Consider the following 19,778-nt stretch of genomic DNA (forward strand, 5'->3'; position numbering starts at 1 on the left):
TTTTCTGCTTTGCATTTAAAAGAAAATTCCTCTAGATTTCTCATTGGTCTTTTTCTGCTTTCTTTTAGTAAGGAATTTGCTTATTATTCATTGTGATACAAATAGATATGACATTTGGAATATAGTGTAGGCTTTTTGACAGATACTGTTTATTTCTCATGTGTTCAGCTCTTACAAAGAGCTTTCTGAGTGAGTAGGATGGATACCTTTTAGCCAGTATTATTTGCCAGCATAGACCCTCTTGTCACAGTCCAGCTTCTTAAAGTGTTTGTGGCTTTAAGAGTTAGAAACCCATGGGATATATCTTCCATAAAATACCTGCATGACTATTATCTCATTTCGGTTGGTTCCAACCTTGTTTTTTCCTTTGGTCCCTACTTCTCTGTTATAACCTTGAATATAGTTTTTAAAAACATTATTTTAAATTATTTTGAACCCCTGGCAAGTCAGCATCCTTTGACTTAATATTCTGTCATTGTCAAGGTACCTCTTTTTATTAGGGATGCAGTAGAGAAAGCTCCGTGGCTTTTGGGAATGTGGGAGGTCATTTCGGGATGATTCTCAAAGATACCTTCTTTTACTTCTGCCTCTCCAAGTTGTACTTGTATGTTCTTTAACTTAATATTTGTATCCACTGTAATATTCACATGGCACAGCCTTCCAAAATGTTTTGATTTTTATCTTGAGTTACATTTTAACATTTATAGGGAGGCAGCCTGCTTTGATTAAAAAAAGAATTGTCTGAAATCAGATATACTTAGGTTTGAATCTTGGCTCTACTACTTCCTAGTTGTGTAACCTCAGGCAAGGTGCTTAGTATTTCTTGGCCTCAGCATCTCGACTTGCAGGTTGGGCCACTAAACATGCCGGCTTATGGTAAAGCCTTACCTGAGATCTGTGCGGTCTCTCAGGGCCTCTCACAGAATAGGGGCTGCCATTCTTGGAGAGTCAGAGATGACTGAGATCTCTGTCTTCAGGGAGCTTTCCTTACAGGAGAAGAGACATGTCCAGAGAAGGAGGTAGAAGCTCTATCTCTTCTGATACTTGTAGAGTGTTTGTCAAGGCTGCAGAGAGGACAATGGTCTGATTGATTGTAAGTGCTTTGCATTGTTGAGGGGTGATGTGGAGTAGATGCTAATCCTACCTGAGCCATTCTTATTTTGTGGCCATTTATGCATGTGCATTTTAGTTTATTTCTAATCAGCATGCATTTAGAGTAAAAATTGGCAACTGGGGAAAAAACCACTTCATTTTACTACTTCATAATATCTATCAAATGTGACATATTTTTCACAGATGTTTGAGAGCTGAGTTCTGCAACTTAGGTCTCATTGGTCCTTTTTCTTCCTGAGCAGGTACAGGGTCTTTGGTACTGCATAGGTGGTAAGCTGTCTTATAGAACAACAAAAATAAACAGGGCCCAGGAATGAGGGGGCACAAACGTAGTGCTTTCAGCTTTACTGACTTACATTCTTGAGGAAATGGGAGGGCCTTTCGATTCAGAGAGACATCCCAGAAGGGCAGAAAGGAGGACATGCTTCTGCTTTTTTTTTTTTTTTTTGTCTTTTTGCCATTTCTTGGGCTGCTCCTGTGGCATATGAAGGTTCCCAGGCTAGGGGTCTAATCAGAGCTGAGCTGCCAGCCTACACCAGAGCCACAGCAACGTGGGATCTGAGCTGCAACCCACACCACAGCTCATGGCAACGCCGGATCGTTAACCCACTGAGCAAGGGCAGGGATGGAACCCACAACCTCATGGTTCCTAGTCGGATTCGTTAACCACTGCACCACGACGGGAACTCCTCTTCTGCTCTTTTTTTGACAGCAAAGTGACCTTGTTAACAGGAAGAATGAAGACATCCAATGTCTCCTGGTGGTGTCCTTTCCCAATTCCAGGACATTAGTTAAATCATGGTTTTGAATTTCTTTTACAGCGTTTATGACCTTGTGACTTAACCAGTAATAAAGTGCTTTGTGGTTCACATTTCAGGCCAAAGAACAAACCGGAGCGACAGCATCTGTCATTTATGTCCCTCCCCCTTTTGCTGCTGCCGCCATTAATGAAGCCATCGATGCAGAAGTGCCCTTGGTCGTGTGCATCACTGAAGGCATCCCGCAGCAGGACATGGTGCGGGTAAAGCACAGGCTGCTGCGCCAGGGAAAGACGAGGCTGATCGGGCCAAACTGCCCTGGAGTCATCAATGTGAGTGTCAGAAACAAAGATAAGCCTGATTTTAGCCTCTCAGGGCTCTGAGTCAGTCCAAGTTTATTTGTGTGTGTGACCTAGGAGGTATAGGTTTTTTGTTTTTTTTTTTTCACTTTTCTGAAATTGTGAATTACTTCTCTTCAGCCTGGAGAATGCAAAATTGGCATCATGCCTGGCCATATTCACAAGAAAGGAAGAATTGGTGAGTATGTCTTTTATAGATTTAAAAACAAAACTGGCCCCAAAGCTCAAGGCTCAAAACTCATGACGAGAATCTCACTGTGAATCAAATTTATTTTAATTAATTTAACTTTGATGAAATTTACCAGGGAAATTTTGATTGTATATCCTGAATTGATGTTTGAGAAACAATAATAGTTCTACAGAATCTAGAAGTATTTTTAGGGTTTTTAAAAGATTCTTTTCCTGCTCAGAAGGGAACATATGGATTCTTCCAGGAGTTTGCAGGTGTCAAGAGTGAATTTCCTTTTCTTGCTAAGTAATATTTTATTGAGTGATTATACCACAATTTGTTCGTATTGATGAACATTTCTATTGTTTCATTACAGGTTTGAGCCATTATGAGTAAGGCTAAGGTGAACTTTTGTGTACAGGTCCTTTTTGTGAATAAGTTTTTATTTCTCTTGTGTAAAATGCCTGGGAATGAGATTGCTAAGTCCTAGGGTCAAACTGTGTTCAACTTTTGGAGAAGTTGCCAAATAGTTCTGCACAGCGCGTGTGCATTCTACACTCCCAGTGTTGATGTGTGTATTCCAGTCATTCCACATCAGACATTTAGTATTGTCTGTCTTTAACTTTAGCCATTCTGCTGGAAGTAAAACATTATCTCATTGTAGTTTAAATATGAGTTCCCCCATGACACATGATGTTCTGTACTTATTGAAAAGTTATACATCTTCTTTTTGAATTACCTGTTCACGATTTTTGTACATTTTTTACTGGGTTGTCTTTGTACATAATTTTTAATGTAATTATTGATTATAGGGGGGTTGTATATTCTGTGTGTAAGTCCTTTGTCAGATAGATGTACTGTAAATATTTTTACTATTAGTCTTTCTTTCTGTGTCCTGTTCTAGAATTACTTTGCCTTGTTGGATATCACAGGCTTTTTCAAAATATTTTGGAAAAATCATACTGAGACTTGCTTAGTTCCTCAAGGAAATAACATTTCAAAGTTAACCCATTATTTAGCCTCTTCACACCTAACTCAGGAAGGTGAAACTATACTGTTTCTCCGTCATAATATAGGTTATAGTACTTTATCTATAAACCATGCCTGTAAATACTAAGAATAGATAATGTGGTGGGTGTTAGTGTGTTAGTTGTGTAGTTTGTAGGACTGGGTTAAAGGTCATGATTTTTCTTTCTTTTTTGTTTTTTCTTTTTAGGGCCACATGTGTGGCATATGGAAGTTCTCAGGCTAGGGGTCAAATCAGAGCTGCAGCTGCCAGCCTACACCATAGCCATAGTAACACAGGATCTGAGCCGTCTGTGACCTACATCAAAGCTTATGGCAACACCAGATCCTTAACCCACTGAGCAAGGCCAGGGATCAAACCCTTGTGCTCATGGATCCTAGTTGGGTTCATTACCACTGAGCCATGATGGGAACTCCAAGTCATGATTTTTCTTTATTACTAATGGCTCTTAGAGCTGTCAGCCCTGCTGCTAGGAGGGAATTTACCAAGTTCTCTTAGAGAGGTTACAGGGAATTACATGGGCCATCTTAGTTCTGGTTGGGCCTAATCCACTTAATCACTGACTCTCTAACATGTATTTGAGTATTCTTTACACACTTGGGTCTGTTTTGAATGTGGTTACTGCTGTGAACTTCAGGAGAGCATGGAATGTGGGCTCTGTGCTGAGTTGCCTTTCTGATTACTACCCTGCTTTTTAAGGTGCCCATAAAACTCAAAAACAACTAAGAAAAGTGCAAGGAAGTTCTTGACCTTGGTTCTCCAAATGGTGGTAACACATTGATGAAGCAGTCCTTTGGGAGACTGCCTTTAATTCCTTTGATAAAGGACATTAAAAAATCATATAAAATATGAGAGACTATGAGATTTTCAAGGAGGTAAAGGAGAAAAGATGATTTTTATACTAACCATTCCTATTTTGATACCAGTACTAATATTCTTGACTTATTGACTTCCAGTCCTTAAGCTAGAAGTTTAGGGAAAGGAAAGATTTTTTCAGATCCTTGGGTATTTCTTTCTTTCTTTCTTTCTTTTTTTGTTTTTTTTGTCTTTTTAGGGCCGTACCTGCGACATATGGAGGTTCCCAGGCTAGGGGACGAATCGGAGCTACAGCTGCTGGCCTACGCCATAGCAATGCCAGATCCGAGCTGCGTCTGCGACCTACACCACAAGCTCACGGCAACACCGGATCCTTAATCCACTGAGTGAGGCCAGGGATCCAACCTGCAACTTCATGGTTCCTAGTCGGATTCATTTCCGCTGCACCATGATGGGAACTTCTAGACCCTTGGGTATTTCTGAATGGGACATAATATAATATAGTAGTACAATAGTATAGTGGCTTTCTAGCTTGTGTAAATGATAGCTAATCAAATTGTATAATAGCTAATTAATGTTATTGAAGAAAGTGATTGTATTCCAGATTGATATTTAATTATACGATATTTTTATTCATTTATGTTAGACATTTTTTTCGCTCTCAACCACATGTGACATGCTTAACTCCTACATCCTTTTTAAAAAATTATTTTAATTAGGCTTTTTGTATTCATGTCATCGTAAATTCCCATGTAGTTCTAAGAAATAATACAGACCTCTGTGTACCCTTTATTCAGTGGCCCCCAATGGTAACATCTTGTGCAACTATAATACAGTCTTACAGTCAGTATGTTGACATTGATACAGTAGAGATAAAGGATCTTCCATCACTGCAGGGATCCCTCATCTTGCCCTATTAGAGCCTCACCCACTTCCCTCCTACTGCCGTTCCCTTCTTAATTCTTGTCAACTAATAATCTTGTCTAAAATTTTTTCATTGCAGAAATGCGGTTTATATGGGATCATATAGTATGTAGCCTTTTGGGATTGGCCATTTTCACTTGGTGTAATTTCTGGAGATTCATCCAGATTGTTGTTATCAGTAGTTCATGCTTTTCTGTTGCTGAGTAGTATTCCAAGATATGAACCTACCACAGTTTGTTTTGTCGTCTGTTGAAAAATACCAGGGTTGTTTTCAGTTTGAGACTTTTACAAATAAGGCTGTTAGAAACATCTGGGTGCTGATTTTTGTATAATACAAGTCTTCATTTCTTTGGGATGAATGCCCAGGAGTGCAGTTGCTGGGCTGTAAGAGAGTTGCATGTTTTTTAAGAAATTTCCAAATTGTTATCCACTGTGGCTATACGGTTTTATTTATTTTTTATTTTTATTTATTTATTTATTTATTTATTTATTTATTTATTTATTTGTCTTTTTGCCATTTCTTGGGCCACTCCCGAGGCATATGGAGGTTCCCAGGCTAGGGGTCTAATCGGAGCTGTGGCTGCCAGCCTATGCCAGAGCCACAGCAACGCGGGATCCGAGCTGTGTCTGCGACCTACACCACAGTTCACTCAACGCTGGATCCTTAACCCCCTGAGCAAGGGCAGGGATTGAACCCGCAACCTCATGGTTCCTTATGGTTCCTCATGGTTCCTAGTCAGATTCGTTAACCACTGCCACGACGGGAACTCCCTATACTGTTTTACATTTCCATCACCAGGGTATGTGTGATCCAATTTCTCCACATCCTGGCCAGCATTTGTAGTGTCACTATTTTTTATTGTAGCTATTCTGTTCAGTGTTCAGTGATATCTCGTTGTAGTTTTAATTTACATTCCCCTGAGGACTAATGATAGTGAACGTCTTTTCAGGTGCTTGTTTGTCATCTGCATATCTTCTTCAGTGAAATGTTTCTTCATGTGTTTTTGCCCGTGGTCCAGTTGAATTATTTGCTTTTTTTTTTTTTTTTTTTACTGTTGAGTTCTGAGAGTTCTTTATATTCTAGATACCAGTACTTTGTTGGATATTTGGCCTGCAGATTTTTCTTCTACTCTGTAGCTTTGTTTTCCTGCTCTTCCAGAAAGCAAAAGTTTTTAATTTTGTTAGTCAAAACATCAGTTTTTTTATTTTATGAAGTATACTTTTGACCTCAAGTCTAATAATTCATTGCCTAGCCTTAACTACCTATTTTTTTCCTGAAATATTTTTAGTTTTACATTTAAATCTCATGATCTAGTTTCAATTAATTTTTCTAGATGTGAGACTTACAAGCTTCTTTTCATCTACTCATGTTCAGTTGCTCTTCAGCACCTTTGTTGAAAAGATTATTTTTCTTCCATTGAATTGTTTTTCCATTTCGGTCAAAAATCAGTTGACCTGTTTGTGTTGGTCTGTTTCTGGGTTTCACCAATACCTGATGGGTAGGTTGCTTCTTTGCACTTTATTTTTTTTTTCAATTTTAGCTATTCTAGTTCCTTTACTTTTTCATGTAATTTTAAAGATGATCTTGTTTCTGTCTGTAGAAACTCTTGGTGGGGTTTTGATAGGAATTGTGTTAAATCTGTATGTTAGTCTGGGGTTAATAGACATATTTACTCTATTGAATATTCCAATTCTGAACACATTATGTCTTCATTTATTTAGATTGCCTTTGATTTCTTTCATAAGCATTGCATAGTCTTTAGCATACATGCCTGTCCATGTTTTGTTAGATTTAACCTGTTTCTTTTCTTTTCCTTTTTTTTTCTTTTGTAAATTTTTTGTGTGTTAATGTTGGTGTCCATGTAGAAATACAATTGATTTTTGTTTGTTTATCTTGTATCTTGCAGTGTTGCTGTACTTGTTAGGGTTTTCTTGGTAGATTCCTTAGCATTTTCTGTGTAGACAATCATTTTATCTACAAATAGAGACAGTTTTATTTCTTCCTTTTAGAAAACTCAGGATAAAGAATAAAGTCTATTTATTTGTTCCTTCTTTTGTTTACTATGTTCTTCCTTCCTGGTCCCTCTACACATATATATGCTTTTTTTTTTTAACTGAGCCTTCATATTTCTTTGATAAGTCTCCTTTTTTTTTTCTTTTTTTTTCTCCCCATCTTTTTGCCTTTCTCTAGGGCCGTCCCTGTAGCATATGGAGTTTCCCAGGCTAGGGGTCTAATTGGAACTGTAACCGCCAGCCTACACCACAGCCACAGCAACACTGGATCTGAGCCTCATCTGCAACCTATACCACAGCTCATAGCAATGCCGGATCCTTAACCCACAGAGCAAGGCCAGGGATCGAACCCTAAACCTTATGGTTCCTAGTCGGATTCGTTAACCACTGCGCCGCAACGGGAACTCCAGGCTTCTACTTTTTGTTTCAAGCATGTTGACAACTGTTTAAAAGCATTTTTGTTATGGCCCCTTTAAAATCTTGTTAGATAATTCTAATATTCCCTCATGTTGGTGTTAGTATCTATTGATTGTCTTTTTAAATTCGGTTTAAGATCTCCCAGGTTTTGGTATGCCAGATGATTTTCAGTTGAAACCTGGATGTTTGAGGTATTATATTATGAAATTGGGTTTTATGTGAACCTTCTTTTTTAGCTGACTTTAATTCTCACTGCTTCAGCAGGGATTGGGGGGAGGTACCTTGTTAACTCCAGGTGGAGGTAGAAGTCCAAGTTTCTTACTTACCTCTATTGGTACTAGAGTGGGTGGGCACCTCCTTACTGAGGATGATAATTGCAGCTCCTTATTTGGTTCCCCTGACACTTTACTGGGGACAGAGTTGTTATTGCCGGGTGATGGTGAAAGTCCTGATTCTCCCTTAGGCCCTCTATACCACCCTGCCAAGGAAATGGAGAGATGTCATAACTGCCAGATGAGGATGGACAGCCAGGCTTCCAACCTGGTTTCCCCTGATGGTGTGGGGGTGGGGAGGGGCTTCCTACCAGCTTGTGTAGATGAAAGTCCCAGCTGTATTCTTGGCTTTCTCTTTCACCATCCTGGCAGGTATCTTGGGGTGCCTTATTACAGCCTTATAAATGTGGAAGACTAGGATTCTTTTCCGGCCTTTGGTCATGTGAATAGAGGTGGAGCCACAGTTTTTTTCTGTAGTATGTGGTTGGTATGGAGTATTATAATTGGCTAAAAGTTTTGTTTTGCTAGGCTGTCCTTAGTTGTTTTGCTAGAGAGAGCAGGTGTTTGGGCCAAGGGTGGGAAAGTTCTGTGCCCTTATGTATTTCTAGGCTGCTGGCCTCTTTAGTTCTGTATCTGGATACACGAGGCAGAAGCAAACCCAGGGAACTTACCGTTGTGTCACTCTTGAGTCTCGAGTGACTCTGTCTTCTCTCTTTCAGAGATTTCTTAGATTTGCTATATATATAACATCCAGGGTTTTTACTTGTACTCAGCAGGAAGAATACAGGAAGATACCTCTGCTTTTTGGAACCAGAAGTATCCATATGATAAGTATTTTGAAGTGATAGTCTCTTTTACTACATATACTTTAAGGGTAGCAAGTATAATCTGCCCTAAAAACATTTCTTTCAACACTATAAGGGTATGCAGTTTGCATTTATAAGTTAAATATCGTTTACATAGTTAGATGAAAGCCCCTTAAAAGAGTGACAAAATCCTAATGTTACTATCCCCTGATTATTATCCTGATCCATCAAAAGATTAGAATAAATAAAATAGTGGTGCTTCCCAGTAATCTAGGGTGTTACATGAACAAGAACATAATCCTATTATAAGGATCAGGTAGGAGTGGAAAGGAGATTACGTAATTGCATACAGAGATGTACAACTAAGTTACCGATTATACTTTGTTTAAAAGCTAATGCACCAAACGTACATAGGCATTACCTACCTAATCTTCTTGGTTATGAAAGGCCCCACAGAGTATTAAGGAGAGAGGATGTAGATGGAAAGAAAGCTCTGAGAATAGGGAAAAACTGACGAATGAGACAGGTGGGGGTTGGTGTTAGTGGTGATGTAGGGTCCAGTTAGTGAATGGTCTTAAACCTATTGGAAATTAGATTTTGTTTAAGAGGGTGACAGTACTGCATTGATTTTCAGTTTTGACCCATTCTGTAAATATTTATTGAGCTCCTTCTGTGCCTGAATGAACTGTGCTCAATACTGGGAATGCAAGGGCGGGGAAAACCGTCTTGTTTGCTGACCCCCTGGAGGTTACAGTCCAGCAAGAAAGACAGTCACCACAGACTCTCCGGCACCACTGACAGTCTCTTACTGAACCACTAGAGGAGAACAGTGGTCTGACTTGAGGAATCAGTATGTGATCAGGAGACAGCAAGCCTAACTATATGAATTTATTTTCCTAAACCAGGGTTATTAGCCAAAGATTAAAACTTGAAATTTATGCCTTTTTTTCCCCGTATGGACCTTTTTATAGATTTATTATTCCATTTTACTGTGTGTCTGCAGTAGAAAGTCATTTTATGTGGAAGACATTAGGTCTTTCTTAATTGCTTTCATAGTCATAAAACAACTCTAATAAAATACTTCCTTCTCTATCTTTTAAAACCTCTCTGTTCTAATTTAATCCTTTTCCTTATTTCATTACCTGACAATATTGTTTATTTGGATGTCAGATTATGGAATGGGTTTTATATATTGTTGTGTTTGTAATTTATTTTACTGCATGATAATCATATGAACACAATCTAATATTTTTGAATTCTCCTTCTTTAAGGTATCGTGTCCAGATCTGGCACCCTGACTTATGAAGCAGTTCATCAAACAACACAAGTTGGCTTGGGGCAGTCTTTGTGTGTTGGTGAGGGATTTTTTTTTTTTGGGGGGGGCCAAATTCATCTTATTGGAGGGCAGTATCTTCATTGAATAAGTACAGTGATAATTAATGGTTCAATCATTTGTGAGAGATTGTGATGCCATTTTATTAAGAAGATGTTATGACCTGGAATTTAATTTGCTTATATATGAAGTTTACTATTGTATTTCCAAGATTTGTGGTTCAAGATGTGACTTCTGCATTGCAGAGCAAACATCTTGGGACACGTGGTTCCTGGAGAGTCTTGGTCCCTGAAAACAGCACCCACTTTGCTTGCTGGGAAGAAATGGGCCTTAATAGGACTTTCTACTGTAATTAGCATTTTGTTATCCTTACCAGCCGTCACTCAGTGCTTCAGTCACTGAGTTCTTGCGGTTCATTATCTTACTCTTCAGGCAAACCCTCTGTGGTGTCACTGTGCTGACACGTTGTCCTTTTCTCATCAGTAAAGACGAGAAAGATCCAGGTGGAGAAGGGTTGAGCTCTGCAGAATCTCTCCCTTTGTCACATCATACTACTGCCCACTGATTTATAACTATAGAAAAGCTTTTACTTTTTTAAAATAATTTCGTTATTTGTTGCCAAAAGCCAGGCAAATTTCTCATTTTTGAAAATACTCTTTCCACTTTTTAGACTATCTTTTAAAAGCTTTTCAAAGGTAGCTTTTTATGGTAAAAAATGATAAAATGTAGCCTTGGAGTATCTTTATTAAGACTCAAGTTCATAAAATTAGTATTAAACATGAATAGAGCTTTTCTGTGTATAAAAGTCCAATTTTCGACACAAGGTAACTTAGTGTGAAGAGGAAAAGGTTTTGAAACAGAGTGGCAGTTTCTGTGTTCTCCAGCCTGTGTCTTTAATGTGTAAGATGAGAGTAGTGATTCCCATTGCAGGGAGTTTGGAAGGATCAGGAGACGGCAGGTCTGACATGCGCTAGGGCCCAGTACTGGACACATGCTGACACTCAGCCAACGTGGCTTCTCTTCCTCAAGTTCATTCTTCCCTGATGCATTGAAGAGTAGGACGCCAATCCTGCCTTCAAGAAGTTTATAACTTCAAAATTTTAAACAGCCAGTCTGTAGGGAACATGTCTGAGTCCTGTCTACCTGCTTGTGCTGAAAAGCCATGTGCCTGTAGTAGTGCCCCCATGTGTGGTCTCCACCACTGGGGTCTGAGGGAAGAGTGGAGAGGGGTCAGGACGCCCTCCCCTCCGCCTGAGACTCTGCCTTAACTTGTCCTCATCAAATACCTTGTGCAAAGAAATACGTCATGTTCGGTCATTCTTGCAAGATATTCTCACAAATACACATTTTCTTAAAATGCTCATTTTTAAAGAGCTACCAGGAAAAATTCTGTGGGAGGGAAGAGTCTTAATAAAGAACTAAAACAGAAAGAGGGCTATTTTGTGAATAACAGGAACCAACGACCATTTAGCATTTATGTAACATTATAGGTGGTTTTTAAATGTGCAGTGCAAGAGTGATAACACATTTAAAGATAAAGGTAAGAAAGGTGTAGACAAAATAAAAAACCAGTTCAAACAACATTTCTTGACTAAAGTACATGGTTCATCCTTCAGTTTTTGGTGTTGATATTCTTTGACTTTTCCAGGCATTGGAGGTGATCCTTTCAATGGAACAGATTTTACTGATTGCCTTGAAATCTTTCTGAATGATCCAGCCACAGAAGGCATCATATTGATTGGTGAAATTGGTGGTAATGCGGAAGAGAATGCTGCAGAATTTTTGAAGCAACATAATTCAGTAGGTTTGGGTTTGAAAAAATACAGCTCTTTGCTCTTAAATAATACCACAGGTTTGTGTTAACAGTTATTTTTGGTTTTTCCAAAGATGAATTTTTTCAAGCAAACATGAAAGATAAAATTGAACCTTGTCGAGCTGAAGTACTGGGCTGCTCAGGAAACCTTGACTCTGGGTGGTTTCTCCTCCCAGTTTCCTGCGGTGCCTATTCTCTGCTTCTCTAATGAATTCTCCCCCAGGCATGTCCTCACACTTCCTGGTAGGTCGGTTGGCCATCAGGCAGGGAGAGCTCCCACTTGACCTGCACATTTACATTTTCACCTGTCGTTGGTGTCCTTTCTCTTTGTCAAGGCTGACTGTGTAAGATCCTGTTCTTTAGACCCTTTCCCAGGATCTTGCCTCGCTCTGGCTTCAGCTTCTCCTTGTAGAGAAGCCCTGTGCTTCAAAGGTCAAGTAGAGAAGCTTTGTTAACTTTGTCCTGGGAAGGCTTTCCTTGTTGGTCTCCCTTAGAATTAAACAAATAGAAGAGCGTGGAGTTGTATCATATTTCATTTAACTTACTGGAATTCACCTCTATTCCTGGGGTGAAGGAGAGTGGTGGGAAGAGAGAGGGCATAGGAATGAGGGAAGCCGCTCCCACACCCTCCAGCCCCCACTTGGGCAGTGAACGTGTGCTCTGGACCATTGGGACGAAGACCTGGGGAGAGCGTGCAGATGGTTTCCAGGATGTCCCCAACTCTGACCACTGGCAGTGAGGGAGACGCATCTGCAGGAGGCTGGGCGAGGGGGCAGAGCTAAGGAACTTGTGTCTGTGCTTGTGAAATAGATCGAGAGTGAGTGCACCAAAGTTAAATGAATACCGGGGAGTTAAAGGAACAATGACATCTGAGGTAGTATACATACAACAGTCCCTATTTATGTGTACCAGAAGGAATTTTCAAGAGCCACTTGATTTTCTTTTGTGGTAATTTTAAACTCAACTTTCCCGTCACTCTCTGGATCTCTTCCGTTAATTTTTACTATCTCACTAATCCTCAGCAGTTTGGCTTCAGTCTGCCACTTAGAAGCCGCATGACTTTGGGCACTTTCCCTAACTTCACTGTGCCTCATTTTCCTCCTTGGCAAAATAGGGACACAGGATGCCTTCCTCTCAGTGTGGTTGTAGGACTGGCATTAAATGGCCTAGAAATGTACAGCAGAGTTGCCACAGCTTGTGCCAGTGAAGTCGAAGTTTAATACCTAAAGAGATGACAGGAGTTCCCATTGTGGCTCACCAGGTTAATAAGGACCTGACGTTACCTTTGTGAAGATGCAGGTTCAATCCCTGGCCTCACTCAGTGGGTTAAGGATCTGGCATTGCTGCAAGCTGCAGCATAGTTTGCAGATGCAGCTTAGATCTGGTGTTGCCATGGCTGTCCCCAGCTCTAGCTCTGATTCGACTTGTAGCCCAAGAACTTGCGTATACTGCAGGTGTGGCCATAAAAACAAAAACAAAAAAATAGGTAACAGTTTTGTTTCAGGATTGTTTTCTGGAGTTTGTAGGAAAAGTTGAGTCATGTTAAAGGAGAATGCAAGTGGCTTCAGGCATAGATCAGTATTTGTACTGATTTCTTAGTGAAAATGAGTGATGGGCCCTCGCCATCTACCATTTCCTGGCAGAGCCATGAATTGGAGGTCCAGTTTTGATCAGCTTATTCATTAGTGTTTAAAATCTCACTTTCCAGGGTCCCAAGTCCAAGCCGGTGGTGTCCTTCATTGCTGGCTTAACTGCTCCTCCTGGCAGAAGAATGGGTCATGCAGGGGCAATTATTGCTGGAGGAAAGGGTGGCGCTAAAGAGAAGATCACAGCCCTGCAGAGTGCAGGAGTTGTGGTCAGCATGTCTCCCGCACAGCTGGGAACCACCATCTATAAGGTGAGTGCGACAGTGGCCTGGGTGCTTTGAATCATGGGCTTTAAATGGGAGGCCGTGTAGGGCATGGAAACCATGGTCTTTTCTGTTTGTGTCTTTCTGGTGTGAGCTTAACAGTCTTCAGCTATTTTGCTAATGTCCTATATGGGCAGGATCAGGGATAATGTTCTGATTAAAAAACTTTATTTTATTTTATTTTTTGCTTTTTAGGCCTGCACCTGAGGCATATATGTAAGTTCCCAGGCTAGGCGTAGAATTGGAGCTGCAGCTGCTGGCCTACACCACAGCCATAGCAACGTGGGGTCTGAGCCACATCTGCGACCCACACCACAGCTCATGGCAATGCCAGATCCTTAACCTACTGAGTGAGGCCAGAGATTGAACCCACATCCTCATGGATACTAGTTGGGTTTTGTTTTGTTTTGTTTTGTTTTTAATGCTGAGACACAACAGGAACTCCCAAAACCTTCATTCTTTAAGCATTTAGATTTGCTCTTTTGGAAGCAGTAAGATACGATATACAAAAAAGCTTTTTGGGGGCTCTCTTGTGGCTCAGGGGTTCAAATCCAATGTTGTTACTTCAACGGCTTGGGTTGCTGCTACAGTGTGGGTTTAGTCCCTGGCCCAGGAACATCCTCATGCCATAGGTGCAGCCAAATAAACAACCAACCAAACAAAACATCCAGGAAAACATTTCAGAGTCTGTAAGTGCTGTGAATTCCCTTTTGAGGGTGCTATGGAAAATTACCCTGCCTTGTTTTTTTTTTCATTAGAGGGTCTTTGGGGTATAGCTATGCTGATTCTATAGGGGTTTTTTTCCCCAGGGAGAGAGGTTGAAGGCTGACTAACATGAAAACTGGATGAAGAGGGAGTCAGGAGGGAGGGAGATCTAAAGAAGAGGTTTGAGTCTTAAAGGGAGTCTCAGCCTTTAGTTTCAGGCCCTTGCTGTGCTGGGATGCCATTATTTTTTTAGAGGCAGAAAGTCAACTTCACCATTTGCTTTGCTTTTCTCTTTCTGGTAGGACACTGCAGTTTAAGTACTCTAAATGATTTGTCTTTTGCATGACTTTTTGCATAGTCTTTGCAATGATTTTCAGCCTATTTCTTTAAGTGAACATTTAAGGCTCTCTGTCACTCTTTACTTTTATGTTAATTCTAGCCTTTACCAAAAAAGCAAACAAAAAACTGTGCACCTGCTGAAAACAGGCCCAGATTGTTTTCCCAGCTGGGAGCAATGTTTTGGCATAATCTACTTTGCCTTCTTTTGTCTTGAGGATGATAACATGAGCTCCTTGTTTAATTGAACCTTTGCTTGATTTTGTCTTTTGGAATATGACACTGTGTGCTACAGTGTTTAAATCTGGATGGTTAGTGAATATGTGAAAAAAAATTATTTGTAAGAGGGGAAGGAAGGGGAAAGCACCTGCTTAAGTTCACACTGGAGACGTATTGTCATCATACTCCAGTAGGTGGAGCCCCACCTACCAGTGGGCAGGCACCAGTCCCTTCCATCAGGAAGCCTACAGCAAGCCCCTATACCACCTTCAGCCACAAGGGGGGCAGACATCAAAAGTAAGAGAGGCTACAACTCTGTTGTCTGCAAAAAGGAGATCACACCAAAAACCTATAAAAATGAAGAGGCAGAGAACTATAACTCAGATAAGGGAGAAAGAAAAAAGCCAGAAAAACAGCTAAGTGATCTGGAGATTATCAGCCTCCAGGAAAAAGACTTTAGAATGATGATGCTGAAGATGATGCAAGACATTGGAAATAAACTGGAGGCAAAGACTGATAATTTACAGAAAACACTGAGCAAAGAAATACAAGATTTAAAACTTAAGCATGCAGAGATGCAAAATACAATAACTGAAATAAAAAATTCATTAGAAGCAACCAATAGCAGAATACAGGAGGCAGAAGAACAAATAAGCAAGGTGGAGGACAGGCTAGTGGAAATCACTTATGTGGAACAGAAAAGAGAAAAAGTACTGAAAAGAAATGAAGAGATTCTCAAAGAACTCTGGGACAACTTTAAATGCACCAACATCCATAATACAGGGGTGCCAGAAGGAGAAGAAAGGGACATAGTCCAGTAGGTGGCAGCAGGCATCTGCACATTTTGCTGTATTCTGATTGTTAAAATCCAGAGAAATGTGATTTCCAGTATTATTTCCTTTTCATATATTTCTGAGGTTCTTGACATTTTGTTTAAATCTGAACTCAATCTGCATTTAGTTTTAGTCTCTGAGAAGCTAAACAAACCTGTTTCCATTGCCTTATTAAAAGGGCTGGTGTGGTTCACATATAGCATTAAAAGTTTGGATAAGCACAGTCAGGTTTCTCGGCTCATAACGATAATACTGCAGTAGGAAATAAGTCTAATTCAAAACCTCTCAGCCTGTGTGTTTATGACATAAAGTTGAAGCTCCATTTGTGGCTTTAGTGAAATTCAGACTGACACAGGCCCATGGGAAAGCTGTCATTTTGTGTTTCAGCACCACATCCTAGTACACTTTAGTTCTATAATTTTTGGTTGTTCAAAGGATCCTAAAGATGAGAGGTTTCAGCATCACTTTGATTGTGCATGTTATTTGTATCTTTAATCTTTTTATCCCTCTCTCTTCTCCCTCTCTTCTGTTCCTGAAGGAGTTTGAAAAGAGGAAGATGCTATGAAAGCAAAACGAATGAGAAATTCCCTAAACCTGTGGAATGAATCATTGTAGAATTGTAAGCCCTGCCCTGTTGCTTCTGTCATCCACTGTCAGCTTGGGCGCCTGCTGCTGGTCTTTGAGGCAACAGGAAGCCCAAACAAGGTTTAGCGTGTCCTGCTTTGAGGTGGTTTCACCTCACCGAATAACAGACAGCCAATAAATCTACCACTTGATTTGAATACTGTGTTGGAGACTTTATTATTCCACCTTGGGAATGGAGGAGTGTGTGTGTGTGTCTGTGCATGTGCACATGTGGATGTGTATTTTAGAGGGCTTACAGCAAACATGCTACCTAAAACTTTGAGAGAATGAGTATAAACATGTCCATTTGGCATTTGTCTAATCACCTTAGACATAGAGTAACTTTAGTTCTCTTGAATCATAGTTTTCTCATGTGTGCATATAACAGCCCCCCTCTTGCAGGATAGTTTTGCAGATTAGAGATCAATATGTAAAGTCCCTTGCACATGACAGAGCTACCTAATCACTGTCACCGCCACCATTGTCATCACCATCATCATCGTTGGTGCTATCATCGTTGTCATCACCATCAGTGTCACCATCACCAGGATTACAGGCAGATGCTCAATCCGTGTTTCAGTTTTTGCCTCATTGAGAAATGGAGGGTCTTCAGTAATGCTTTGTTTTTCCGAGGTTCTTTGGAGGGCTCGCCCCTTCCCCACCCAGAGCCTCCATGTCTTTGCTAGAGGTTTAAGACATTCACTGAAAGATAGCAGGAAATCTGTTAGCCATCCTTCTGTTTCAAAGGGAGAGTGTTAACAAGAAACAGTTCCAGTGGATAATTGTCACTGCATAAGACAGAGAAGGCGTCCATCAGGAGCTTACATTCTGGAGAGGGAGAGACAAAATACTCTAACATGGTGTAACTGCCCTGAAGGAAACAAGAGCTTCCTAAAATTATATTAGGAGAAGTCCCCGCAAAAAGGCTGTTTGGGAGGCCTTCCTAAGGCCCGGGATCTAGTAGGAACCTGAGGGCTGGGAAGGTACCAACCATGCAAAAAGGAGGATGAGCACCCAGGCTAGTTTGGAGGAGGTGCCCGGGGTCAGTGACCCCTAGGAGGGGCTAGAGGAGGTTTTGTGGGAGCTAGGGGGACAGATGTTTGCAGAGCTCCCATAACCACACCCACCCAGGCTGTGAGGGCACAAAGAGCAGGTGTCATGTCGGGAGATGGGTTCACAGCCCAAGGAATCTGCCTGGGCTGAGGGCCAAGTAGTGATCAGCTTTGGGTCAAGTAGACTTTAGTTTCTACTCATGCTGTTTCCTTGTCTTGAAGTGGGGCATATTGACCCCCAACCCTCAGGGCACCAGAGTAGAATCCTTTAGGCTAGAATCCTTTAGGCTATAGGGGTTGAGCCTGCACCTCTGCAGCAACTCCAGCTGCTGCAGTCTGATCCTTAATCCTGCCGCAGCAGGAACTCCAGGTATTGCACAATTTAATTCAACTCTGAAAATCCTAGGAATTAACTAGGACTCATGGGTTTAGGAGTTTAGTCCCACATGTTTTCCCCACTTCAGAGACCAGCTGCAAGTCCTGGGTGTCCCCAGGCCACTCATACTTACGTCCTTCTAGGCTGCCAATTGAGGGCATCCTGCAAACCCCCTCAGGTTCAACAATTTGCTAGAATAACTCACAGAATTCTCTAGAAGCATCACATTTGTGATTACATTTTTATTATAATGTATACAACTCAGGAACAGCCAAAGGGAAGAGACGAATGGTCTAGGGGTGGGGCACCAGAGCTTCGGTCCCTGTGGTGTTGGGGTGCATCACTCTCTTGGTATAGCAATAGGTTCCTCAACCAGGAGGTTCTCTGAATGATGTTGTCCAGAATTGTATTGATATGTCATTACCTAGGCATGATTGATTAAATCATGTAAGTGGTATTCTCCAGGAAAAAAAACAGTTAATTGTTGTGCTCTGAGGTGTTGAAAGGGCCAATGTAGGGAGTATAGCAGAGCACCAGTGTCCTGTGGGATGAGTGAGGACAGCTGTAGGATGCTACACAGGGAGGGGTTGCAGCTACAGAAGAGCACGCTGGGGCTCAGGCGGTGAAGGACCAGGGACCTGAGAAGGGAACCATCAGGTGGGGACAACACAATGTCTTCAGAGAGTCCAGGACTCATACTCTAGTTTCAGTCTTGGTGGCAACCGTGCAATTGTGAATTCTTTGGTCCCAGGCTGCTCTCTGGCTGGCTTGGCTTTGCTTTGCTTCTTTTCTTTTTGCTTCTCTTCTTTTTTCTTTTTTTCCTGCTTCAAGGGCTAGTTTTATTTTATTTATTTTTTAAAAACTTTATTGGGGTAGAGTTGATTTACAATGTTGTATTGCTTCAGGTGTACAGCAAAGTGAATCAGTTATACATATACCTATATCCATTTTTTTCCCGTATAGTTTATTACAGAACATTGAGTAGACCTCCCTGTGCTCTACAGTAGGTCCTTGTTAGGTATCTATTTCCCATATAGTAGTGTGTATGTGTTAATCCCATCCTCCCAGTTTATCCCTCCCCACCACAGTTTCCTCTGGTAAAACCCTAAGGCTGGCTTTTCAAGTGGTTCCCCCAAAGTCACCCAGCAGGGAGCATTTTGCCCAGGACACAGGGGCAGGATAGGACTTGTACCTGAGGCTTATAGGTGGGTAGCACTGGCCAAGGAAACAATTCTCTTTATGTGGTTTCTAGACAATTTGCCTTTGTCCCTTTTTGCCTGAATGACACACAGAAGCTGTAAGAGAGAAGATCTGAAAAAGATGGATCGAGTCTCATTTTTCTGGTGGGAGAGCTAAGATTCATGGAGGTTAACGCCTGAAATCACAACAGGGTTGGTGACAAAACTCAAATGTGAACTCCCGTCACCTGTCCTGGTCCCCAGACCTGGGAGGGCATTTGAACTCCCTCACTTTAGAGGTAATGGGAGGGGCTCAGAACTGGGCTTTTCCGGGTGTATTGGAGGCACAGAAAACAAGCTGTGAATTACAACTGTGACCCACCCTTCACCCCTTGAATTTTAGGTGCCAGTGGGATAGACTTGCCCTGGTGGGGGACGTGGTCAGAGCAAGGTCCATGGCCAGGAGATGAGGAAAGCTGCAGGGCTGGCCACCAGGTAGAATCTTATTTTTGGCTTCTGTGGCACAGGACCTGACTCTTCTTCATGGGCTGACCTCAAACAATTGAGATGGATGCTTCAAGTGTCTCGGCCACTTTAGGAAAGGCTGCTGGAAAAAGAACACTGTGGTTCCTTAGCCGTTTCACTTTCTCAAGAATTCCACCAAAGCTCTCTGGGACTGGACAATTTGGTGTGAGCCCTGTCAGATCTGAAATTGAGATTTGAAAT

The 19,778-nt window shown here is 41.2% G+C and overlaps 1 protein-coding gene across 1 annotated transcript in view; it reads left to right on the forward strand.

Annotated features, from left to right (window-relative positions):
• SUCLG1 (succinate-CoA ligase GDP/ADP-forming subunit alpha) overlaps positions 1-16,604 on the forward strand; it is a 34,859-nt gene extending 18,255 nt beyond the window's left edge. The window contains exons 4-9 of the mRNA XM_047781654.1: positions 1,991-2,203; positions 2,351-2,408; positions 9,946-10,029; positions 11,656-11,807; positions 13,529-13,717; positions 16,361-16,604. Of these exons, the coding sequence (XP_047637610.1) occupies positions 1,991-2,203; positions 2,351-2,408; positions 9,946-10,029; positions 11,656-11,807; positions 13,529-13,717; positions 16,361-16,387 (723 nt within the window). The 3' untranslated portion in view covers positions 16,388-16,604. The remainder of the gene's footprint in view (positions 1-1,990; positions 2,204-2,350; positions 2,409-9,945; positions 10,030-11,655; positions 11,808-13,528; positions 13,718-16,360) is intronic.
• Positions 16,605-19,778: the final 3,174 nt, after the last annotated feature.

This window comes from Phacochoerus africanus, chromosome 5, assembly GCF_016906955.1.
Source record: "Phacochoerus africanus isolate WHEZ1 chromosome 5, ROS_Pafr_v1, whole genome shotgun sequence".
Classification (NCBI taxonomy): Eukaryota; Metazoa; Chordata; class Mammalia; order Artiodactyla; family Suidae; genus Phacochoerus; species Phacochoerus africanus.